This window comes from Pituophis catenifer, unplaced genomic scaffold (assembly GCF_029215685.1).
Source record: "Pituophis catenifer annectens isolate HBS135680 unplaced genomic scaffold, rPitCat1.0.hap2 SCAF_1, whole genome shotgun sequence".
NCBI classification, from domain to species: Eukaryota; Metazoa; Chordata; class Lepidosauria; order Squamata; family Colubridae; genus Pituophis; species Pituophis catenifer.
Window position 1 is genome coordinate 81,299,783 of NW_027256881.1, and position 11,314 is coordinate 81,311,096.

Here is an 11,314-nt window from a genome sequence, read left to right on the forward strand (position 1 = left end):
GGGCACATTTCTTCTGATGGTATCAAATGCTATCCATCAACAAAGCCAGATTGATGCAGTCTTATATACTGTATACCCTGTTTCCCCCAAAATAAGACATCCCCTGATAATAAACCCAATCGGGCTTTTGAGCGCATGGCAATAAGGCCAAGCGCTTATTTCAGGGTTCAAAAAAATATAAGACAGGGTCTTATTTTTGGGAAAACACGGTATCTATCTTTCCAGAGAGCACCAATGACATCCCGCCTGTATAATGCTACAAAAAAACACCAAACCCCTAGTACGGTTCAGTTGCTAGTAATAATACTGTGTTTAATTTAGTAAATAATACCATATTTAAAACCAGTATTTTTGTTGCTTTATGGTCTAACCTTATTTGTCATGCTGTAGTTTTTACTTTTTCACTGTGTTCTTAGCATCTCTTTCTTAGTTAGAAAATTGCAAATATGTTGAACATTCACTTCCTGTTTGTTATAACAAACCTTTTGCTGAGATACAACAAGGGGGGGCTGATGGCACTGATTCTAACAATGGGTTAGTTGAAATACATTTCACAAAATTTGTAGAAATTTTGGCTTGCTGTAAGAAATTATAACTAACAATTTAATTTCAGGATCATACTAAATTGCATAAAGCACTGAAGTAAAATCTTCTCATCTTCAGCTAGGTTGAATTCAGTCATTCCAATATCAGTCATTCCAATGAATTTGATTGATTGCTTTTGCTGGACTGAAACTTGAAAGTATGCAGTGGATTTTGATTCTATTTCAAATTCATGATAAAACAACTTGTTTTGTAAAAAAAACAGTTTTACAAACAACTTGATTGTAAAAAAGATAGGATCAATACCCATGTATTTTTTCCAGTGAAATGTTTCTTTATTTAACTTAGTGAGAATTAAGAAATATGTGATCTTTCCTTCTTTCTTCCTTCCTTCCTTCCTTCCTTCCTTCCTTCCTTCCTTCCTTCCTTCCTTCCTTCCTTCCTTCCTTCCTTCCTTCCTTTCTTTCTTTCTTTCTTTCTTTCTTTCTTTCTTTCTTTCTTTCTTTTAGATTCAGTTGTTGGAAGGTTTCCTTGAATCATGGACAGAATATGAAAATAACATCCAGAGCCTAAAAACATGGTTTGAAACTCAAGAGGCAAAACTGAAGGAACAACAGAGAATTGGAGATCAAGCTTCAGTTCAAAATGTCCTAAAAGACTGTCAGGTAAAAACAACTTTGCCATTAATTATCAATCAAATCTGTTTTATTATTTTATTGAAAAGAAGAACAGAATGCTAGTTAATATCATTGAAATGCATATCTGGGCAGATGTAAATCCCACTTAGTCAATACAATAATATTATTAATATAATTAGTAAGGTATGTTAATAAATGATATATGAATATTCCCTATTTGGTAGAACTCTTTTATTTATTGGTAAATAAATTGGTAAAAGAGTTGGGGATGTTTAATCTTTGGAGAGATTATTGGTGCCTCTTTTCTTCCTTTTGTTATAGGATTTGCTTTCTCTGTCAGTTCTGTTCCTTTGTTTGTGTTGTTTTTGTTTTGTATTGTTCTTTGTTTTAAAATATGTTTATAAATTTGTAAACCACCCAGTGCAAGATGGGATAGGAATTTAATTTATTATTATATATACAACAATGTAAAATCATAGCTTCTACTTCTTTAGCTGGTTTTGGCCTTCATACACATCAATTTCTTCCCAAGAACCTAAGATATTGTAATTTATCAGCCTGGTATATATGTGGGTCCAAGCAATGTGGCCTTTTGTAATTGACAGATGGAAGTTTTATCAATGTGCAATAGATTTATCAATTTTCCAATGTGCCAATGGAGCCACCATGGCCAAATATGCCACAATCTTTCAACTTCAATTTTCAGATCTTTATGATCTTCCCCAATTCATTGTTTTCTGTTCTACTATCTCCTGACACAGATATTCTTTACTTTTAAATAAACTAGTACAAATATAATAGATATTTCTTATTGATAGTACAGTTCATTCTTTGTTGTACTGAATTTGAAAATTCTAATCACAAGTTGTTAGTAATTAGTGATTTTACAAAAGCCTTATGCAGTTAAAACACAATATGACAATTTTTTATTTCCTTCAGGAACTTGAAGATCAATTAAAAACAAAAGAGATAGAACTTGAAAAAATTGAACAGACTGGCTTTTCCTTAATACAAAATAAAAAAGAAGAAGTCTGTGCTGCTGTTATGGATACCCTCCAGAAGCTAAATAATTCTTGGGCAAATTTGGACCACCAGGTAAGTAAGAAGGAATGCAAGAAAAAGTACCTTCCTTAAACCAGGCGAGTTTCAAACCACTGATATCAGGAAAGAAGCTACATATATTCTGAATGATAAAAGTAAAAATCACTTTCAATCAAGAGCTGTGCCTCCATGTTCCTCTTCTCCCAACCCAATCCAGATGTCGAAGATGATTCAAAAGCTAGAAATACAAGAGCTAGAATTATTGATTGATTAATAAAACCCTTATGCTGTGCATCAAATAATTAATTATACATTAGATTCCTGAAATCTTTCTACTATTTGTTTCCACTAATCATTGATTGATTGTTTGATTGATTGATTATGTGCCATCATCATTTTCGACTCTAAAACCACATGAGTAGATTCTCCTGGGTAGATTTTCTCAATGACTTTATGTACCCTAACCTGTTATTTCAAGTTCCCAATGATGCACTAATCACAGTTAATAGTAACTACATTTCTTAACATGACATAGATGTTCAGATGGCAGAGAAACTTTCAGCTAATCTAAAATAGAAGCGAAATTTCCCATACAATTCAAAAAGGGAAAGAAAAAACATATCAGAGTCTAGATCTGTTTTATCTTTTATATCTGAATTGCAATAGAAGAGAATCTGTGTAGCTCAGGGTTGAACTGTGAAGTCCTTGATGCTTTCTAAGATTGTGGGGGGTTTTTTTGCCTGCAGACATTTCATTTCTTGACAGGGATGCTAGTGAGTGTGTGGTTTGCTCCCTGCTTTTATATAGTAGCCTGCCTTAGAAGTGTTGAGGGTGTGGTTTTCTCCTTGATTAAGGAGAAACTTCCTAACAGTGAGGACAATTAACCAGTGGAACAGTTTGCCTCCAGAAATTGTGGGCGCTCCATCACTGGATGTTTTTAAGAAGAGTCTAGACAGTCACTTATCTAAAATAGTATAGGTTCTCTTGTTTGAGCAGGGGGCCAGACTAGAAGACCTCCAAGGTACCTTCCAGCTTATTCTATTCTAAGTCTAGGGCATTATAAAATTGATACCCCATCTGCTTATATATCCACAAACTATTCACACAGTGTTCACACAAAAGACATTGCAGAAATTTTGGTCTCCAAATAGCAATAGCACTTAGACTTATATACCGCTTCACAGTGCTCTCTAAGCGGTTTACAGAGTCAACATATTGCCCCCAACAATCTGGGCCCTCATTTTACCCACCTTGGAAGGATGGACGGCTGAGTCAACCTTGAGTAGTACCCTATGTCTAGTCGTGCCTAGTATGTCTAGTTATTCTGTCAGTATATCAGCCTTATTCCTTCCTCAATCTTCTCCATCTACCCTAATTGAATATTCTGAAGTATGTCAGTATGTGGAATATGTCTTTAGCTAAAAGAGGCTATTCATTACAGATGTGTATTCCCTGCACAGATAAAGTGACAAGAGGAAGCCAAGAGTAACATACTCCTGTACCATTGGTGTTCTTGGTTTTCAGCCTTCATTTAAGTGTTGTTAGTTTTAATGCTTTTATATTTATTATTTTATGAAATTTTAAGCCACACAGAATTGCTTTGGTTAATGAGTGGGATGGATGGATGGATGGATGGATGGATGGATGGATGGATAGATATTGCGGGTTTTGTCTCTCTTCCTTCTCTGTTTCCATTTCAACTCCGCTTTCAATATTCGTACCTTACTCCCATTTGCTTCTTTTCCTTTAAAGCTGCTTTCTATGCAAATGTAAGAAAACCTTATCTTCTATTCAGACCTCATCTCTCTTTCTCTCTCCCTCTCTCTCTCTCTCTCTCTCTCTCTCTCTCTCTCTCTCTCTCTCTCCCTATCTCTCTCAATATTATCTTTCTTTCAAAGTAAAAATATTAATTTGATTATCTTCAGCAAAGTAAGCAGTTGTACATACTTCTAAATAAGAATTAGGGAAGGGACAGAAAATAACTGCAATAATTACTGCACTCTTAGCTAAATAGTCATCGTTTGTTAAAAAACAATTCTACTATAGACAAAATATGTCGTAGTAAAATATGACAATTCTTTTTTTCAATTCAAACTTGTTTCAGTAAATACATTGATAATTTTAATATTTATTATATTTCTTGTTTCATTGGCCAGGTCGGTCAGCTGAAAACATTGCTACAATCTGTCCTTCATCAGTGGAGAGTTTACAAAGCATCTTACGAAGAACTTAACAGCTACATGATGGAAGCAAGGTATTCTCTGTCTCGCTTTCATCTTCTTACTGGCTCTTTGGAAGCAGTGAAAGTCCAAGTAGATAATCTTCAGGTAAGCCATAAGAACAAACACATTTATTATATTAAGCAAGATCATGGAATTTTGCCAGAAGGTTAAGAAAATAAACAATTGCCACTCTAAATGTAATTATAAAATAAATTTAAAATTAGTCCATGACAACTCATACCAATCTTTATTCAATAATGTTTCAGGATTTCATTACTTCTTTGCTCCCATCATTTTAGCACCTGCTATAATAATTACCCACCAATTGTGATTTTGAAAATGAGATTTTTTTTAAAAAAAATTGCTATCTTTTACAATTAAAAAAACCCTGCATATTTCTGTTTGCTTGAATCTTATTTTTCTTTGTTTAGAACTTGCTAGATGAATTGCAAAAGCAAGACCATCGCTTACAAAAATTTGGATCAGTGACCAATGCACTATTGAAAGAATGCCATCCACCAGTTACAGAGGCACTGAATAATACTTTGAAAGAAATGAACTTAAGGTATGAAAATACTGGTGTTGTTTTAAGTAAAATCTACAATTTGTACCTACTGGCGGATTGGAAATCTAGTGTAATGTAGATTCCCCTTTGGCAAATATTTTTCAAATATGTAGTAATTAATTGAGAAAGTAGATAAAAAAATTCTAGAAGCTAGACTAAGATTAGAAACCTTATATGGACTTTTGGTTGAAGAAAGAAGAGGATGACTAGAGGGTTCATGGATTTGGGGATTAAAAAGTGTTCAAGTAAAAGGGGAAAGTTAAAATGGCAATTACTAGATGAAAAGAAGGGCAGAAGTCATAATTCTATGTTTTCCTTTTTTCTTTTTCTTATTTTCTATCTCTTTTCTTTAATTTTTAAAACATTTATTGTGTTGAAAATTTCTAAAGAAATAAAGGGGAAATAGTAAGTTTTGGAGGTATGTTTTGAATTACTTACTGTACCTCTTTAAATGTAATTCAAAACAAAGTTCCATTTTTTAGCTGAAATCATTTTTTTGTGAATATATATGTATGTGTATGAATAGATAGATAGATAGATAGATAGATAGATAGATAGATAGATAGATATAGAAGAGGCGATAGACATCACGATCTCCGGAACGTTTAAAAGTTTAAAATTTTTTATTTTAAAATTTGTGCTAAGCTTTCGTCAGCCCCTACCGACTTCATCAGAGTGTAAGATCCCCATTGAGGAGCTGCTTCTGTATGTGGTGCCTTTTATGTACGGGAGGAGGGCTTTGCCGTTTTCTTGTTCTCTGTCTTGGATTTTAGTGGGGGTTTCTTTTTGGATTAGGTTGGTGATCTTATTTCTTTGGAATCCATTGGATGTTAGTACGTTAGTGAGAGTGTGTAGTTCGGACAGAATCAGCAAGATCCTCCACAAACACAACATCAAGACAGCATTCTGCACAAACCGAAAAATATCCACCATCCTAAGAAACCTCAAAGACAAAATTGAGTTAGAAAATCAAGGAGTATATGAAATCCCTTGCACCGCCTGCCCCACCACATACATCGGAGAAACCAACAGAAGAATAAGTGCACGCATTGAAGAACACAAGAACTCAGTTAGAAAAGAGGAACCAACTTCTTCCCTGGTCCAACACCTCAAAGACACAGGACATGATATTGACTTTAAAAAGACCAGAACTATTGCCAAAACTGAACACTTTAACAACAGAATAATCAGAGAAGCCATCAAGATAGAAAAACGTCCACACAGCATGAATAAATGAGATGATACCTCCCGCCTACCAGCCATTTGGAAACCCGCCCTTATTGACAAACGAGTCCCTAACACGACAAATGACACCAGACCCACACTCACGAGAGCCACACAGGATGTAACCACCACACATCCACGCAGAAAGCAGACTCAAACCCACACTGATGATCAGGCACGACCACAGACCAGAAGCCAGACCACAGCTGCATCATTAGCCACTTTAAACCCCTCCAATCCATACATGAAGCAGACTGACACCCAACATGAAGAGATGGCACGGCCACGAACACGAAGCCAAACAACAGCAACACAGCTCACCAGCTCAAATCCCCCTGCTACTCAGACTAACCCGAGCACAACCAAGCCCCCACCTAAACAGAACACACACCCAGCCAATCAGAGCACAGCCAACCCCCCTCCAATCAGAGCACAGCCAAACCCCCAACCAATCAGAACACACCTCCACCCAATCAGAACACAGCCAAGCTCCCACCTAATCAGTTCACACCCCCACTGGCAGTTAAAAGGAAGAAACAGCTGCGATCACACACATTGCTCCTAGAAGCATGAAGCCAAGAACACCAGCCTGAAGATGACGAATGAGACTTCATCGAAACGTTGCCAAGACACCTCCAATTTTATGTGGGAGAAAACCCGAATAATCAAAGACCTACATACAAACACCCGCGAAAACCTCAATATATATATATATATATATATATATATATTACATATTTTACTACTGTGTGTGTGTGTATGTAAATGCATATACACATCCTTGAAGAAGTAAAATCTTGAATTGTATAAATTTACGGTAGTCCATTAACTCGTTATATAAAACACTTTGCTATGTTCAAATATATTTTTAATGTTTCTTTAAAATCTCTAGCCCTAAATGTTTTTTATATTTGTTTCTTTTTTTAATTTGGAATCCCTCTCTCCCTACCATACAGCCAAAAGTAGTTGCATTTTTGTTTCAGATAACATTGTAATAATAGAAAAGATTTCATATGTCCTTGGTATAGTTTTGCTCTTCCAGAAATAGTATAATAACAAAAATACTTAATTTTGGAAGAACAGATAGCAAAATCTAGCCAACCTTTACCGAGCCTATAAAACACCAACCAAATTAAGCTTCATTGTTATTAAACAGAAGACTACCAGGAAGAGTAATTCAATTTCAGTATTTTCTACTTTGTCTTCCAACTTCTTTAATTCTTTCTTCCAGATTCTCTTAACTGAAGACTACTTATGGTATCCTGACTGTAAATGTTTAGTACTTTTATCCTTCTATTTTTTAAATTAAATAATACTAAAATCCTATATTTCTACAAAGTATAGCGAACTATCTTTGTACATGGCATCTGTTATAAGGCTACTTTATGCCATGTATTCAAAAGATTTTTCTCATCCACCATCCATTATTTGGAGAATGTTCATATATTATGTAACTTTTGCACTATTATCAATTTCTTTCATTTTCCAGATGGAACAATCTTCTAGAAGAAATTGCAGAGCATTTACATTCCAGTAAAAGTCTGCTTCATCTCTGGCAGAAGTATAAAAACTATTACTTGCAATGTTCTTCTACTGTCCGGCAATATGAGGACCGAACAAATAAACTTTTGAAGGCTGAACTCAATAAGGACACTGTTGATGATGAAGTCACTGCTTGGATTCATGACTGCAATGTATGTTTAATAAGCTTGTGGTGTAAACTGTTATTCTGGCTAATACAGTCCTGTACTGAGACACCATGAAGTAAATAAGTATATTAAACTAGTATAGATTATTACAAATTAGGAAGACGCTGATAATGAAAAGAAAATATCTAGCTTTCCCTTTATTATTTGTCTCACAAAGCCTACTACCTCATTGCGTCTTGCAAAGCAAGTTTATCTGCTTTTCCATATTTTTGATTAGGATCACATTATTAAATTTTTCTCCAGGCCATAAGAAATAAAGGAGTATTTCGGGTCAACCAACAAATGCATGTGAGTTGAGCAGAGAATACAGTAAACCCAGTTAATTTGGGGGATGGTAACCATGCTGTTCCATCTCCAGAATCTTGGAAACTGTGGCTTTCTTCTACTACCTGACAGTATCCAGTGATAAGCTGAACAATTTTGCTTCTTCAGGAACCTTGTTCATAAATCTAATCTTTTAGTCAGTTTCTTCTATTTTGTTTGAGAGAGAGAGAGAGAGAGAGAGAGAGGGAGAGAGGAAGGGAGGGAGATTAAAGCAATATATCTTGAAGGCTGAAGTAATCTCTCCTCATGTGACAGGGATGAAATGTTCCCAGTTCGGACCGGATCACCCGATCTGGTAGCAATGGCAGCAGGTGGTTTGGAGAACCAGTAGCAAAAATCCCTGCACCCCCCCCACCATGCCCAGCTGAGCCGCATGATCATCAGAGCCTTTTTTTTTTAACTTTTAAAAGCATTTTTTCTACAACCTCTTCTGACAAAAAAATGCTTTTAAAAGTAAAAAAAAAAGCCTCTGATGATCGCGCAGCTTAGCTGGGATCGTCAGAGGCTTTTCAAAGCATTTTTTAAAAAGCCTCTCTGACGATCCCAGCTGAGTTGCCTGATCGGCAGAGGCTTTTCAAAGCATTAAAAAAAAATGCTTTGAAAAGTATATAAAAAAAAAGTTGGCCATGCCCATCCAGTCACATTACCCCCCCACCAAGCCACGCCCACAGAACTGGTAGTAACAAATTTTATATTTCACCCCTGTCATGTGATTATTAAAACACTAGTTTTGTTAGATAGATTAAGTGGAAATAAAAAGAGACTGTCCTAAAGTCACTCAGGGAACTGCACAGTTATGTAGATATGTGAATCCAAGTCTTATTATCAGGTTTTTGTAAGGACTGGACATAGTTGTGCCAGGATGACATACTGTCATTGTGCCAAGTGCTCGTGTTCAAGCACATGCATAAAGATTGGCAAGAGCCTTGGTGGCGCAGTGGTTAGAATGCAGTACTGCAGGGCTAACTCACCGCTCACTCCAGGAGTTCAATTCTAAGCGGCTCAAGGTTGACTCAGCCTTCCATCCTTCTGAGGTTGGGAGGACCCAGATTGTTGGGGGCAATATGCTGACTCTATAAACTGCTTAGAGAGGGTTGTAAAGCACTCTGAAGCAGTATATAAATCTAAATGCTATTGCTATATTCAGGCCCCATCTATTTACTAAAATGAATTTTAACATTACAGTTGCCATCTTCAATTTTACATTTGCTGTGATTTCCACAGGATCTACTTAAAGGCATGAAGACAATGCAAGATTCTCTATCTGTTCTGCACGAACTCGGGGAACAGCTGAAGCAGCAAGTGGATTCTTCTGCAGCAGCAGCTATCCAATCCGGCCAGCTCTTACTAAATCAGAATTTAGCTTCTTTAGAGCAGGGACTCAACAAACAGCAGTCAATATTACAGGTAGGGAAATGTTCCTTGACATGTCAGAAAAAGTAGTCTCTTATTGTACTTTCAACTAGTCACATGGCTATCATTTATGTGCTGTGATAATATCATGCTTAGGACATAGTGATGGAAGCAATCAGAGAAGAAACAGTTCTTCTCAAAGGATTTTTTTGTTCAGACACAATATTTGAGAACGCGGTGGCTCAGTGGCTAAGACACTGAGCTTGTCGATCGAAAGGTCAGCAATTCAGCGGTTTGAATCCCTAGTGCCGTGTAACATGGTGAGCTCCCATTACTTGTCCCAGTTTCTGCCAACCTAGCAGTTCGAAAGCAAGTAAAAAATGCAAGTAGAAAAATAGGGACCACCTTTGGTGGGAAGGTAACAGCATTCTGTCCGCCTTTGGCATTTAGTCATGCCGGCCACATGACCACGGAGACGTCTTTGGACAGTGCTGGTTCTTTGGTTTTGAGACAGAGATGAGCCCTGCCCCTAGAGTCGGGAACGACTAGCACATATGTGCGAGGGGAACCTTTACCTTTACCTATACAGACTGATTTTTTTTTTGTTCAGTCACTATGTCATGTCTGAGTCTTCTGAAGAGTCTTTACTCTTCTGAGTAAATATAAAAAACAACCCCCTGGACCATAGCATGCTAAGCTCCTGTCTTCCCCTGTCTCCCTGAATCTGCCCAAACTCATGTCCATTGCGTCGATGATGCTATTTAATCATCTCATCCTCTGTGGTCCCCTTCTCGTTTTGCCTTCAGTCTTTCCAAACGTCAGGGTCTTTTTCAATGAACCCTCTCTTCCTACTAGATGGCCAGAGTAGTTGAGCTTCGGCATCAGTATCTTATGCAGTGGTGAAATCTGAACCAGTTTGCTACTGGTTCGCTGGCCGCACATGCGTGCTGCGAGCCAAGCGCACGCTGCGTGTGCATCCACAGTACACAACAAACGTGCTGCATCGCATGCACAGTGTGCACCAAACACACACTGCATGTGCGTGCATGCAGGATTTCCTGCTTTCTAGCAAAGCTAAACCGCGTGGCACAGCTGATCGTCGGAAATATCAGTTCAGACTGGTACTGGTAGCTTTTTTTAACTACCAGTTCGACCGAACCTGTAGCTTTTTTTTTACTACCAGTTTGCCCGAACTGGAGCAAACCGGTAGCATTTCACCCCTGATCTTATGCCCTTCCAGTCAGGTTTGTTTTCCTTTAAGACCAAAGAATAGTTAGGGTTGAGTTCCTTTATACAGACTGATAGTTCAGCATTTCTTTATGTTCTTAGTTGAACGCAAAATCATTAGGTTTAAATCTTAGCATTTCACCTTTTTTTTTCTAAAGCAAACAACCTATAAATGAATGTCCACATTCATTTGGCAACAGAGCTTTTAGGCCACAACTTGAATTATGACCTTAATCGGCATAAGGTACAACTTTACTTATAATTGTTCCAGCTTCATATCATTCAAACACCACCTTTTTTTTAATTTAGAAATATAATGTTCCTTTTTTATATTGGATTTCATGCCATTCTAAGATTGGAAAAAAAAACTGTATTAATAAACCGCCCCATTTTTTAAAATTTAAGGCAGGAGTTCAAGACTACCAGACCTTTAATCTCAGTCTGACAGGGCTGGAGCAGTGGACAAAG

General features: G+C 36.9%; 2 protein-coding genes across 2 annotated transcripts in view; both read left to right on the forward strand.

Moving 5' to 3' along the window:
* The window catches only part of SYNE1 (spectrin repeat containing nuclear envelope protein 1), a 335,993-nt gene that overhangs the window by 227,993 nt on the left and 96,686 nt on the right, over positions 1–11,314 (forward strand). The window contains exons 113-116 of the mRNA XM_070932643.1: positions 1,053–1,208; positions 2,121–2,276; positions 4,379–4,549; positions 4,876–5,009. Coding sequence (XP_070788744.1) covers positions 1,053–1,208; positions 2,121–2,276; positions 4,379–4,549; positions 4,876–5,009 — 617 coding nt within the window. The remainder of the gene's footprint in view (positions 1–1,052; positions 1,209–2,120; positions 2,277–4,378; positions 4,550–4,875; positions 5,010–11,314) is intronic.
* The window catches only part of LOC139327529 (nesprin-1-like), a 23,834-nt gene continuing 23,538 nt past the window's right edge, over positions 11,019–11,314 (forward strand). The window contains exon 1 of the mRNA XM_070957373.1: positions 11,019–11,090. Within this exon, the coding sequence (XP_070813474.1) occupies positions 11,019–11,090 (72 nt within the window). The remainder of the gene's footprint in view (positions 11,091–11,314) is intronic.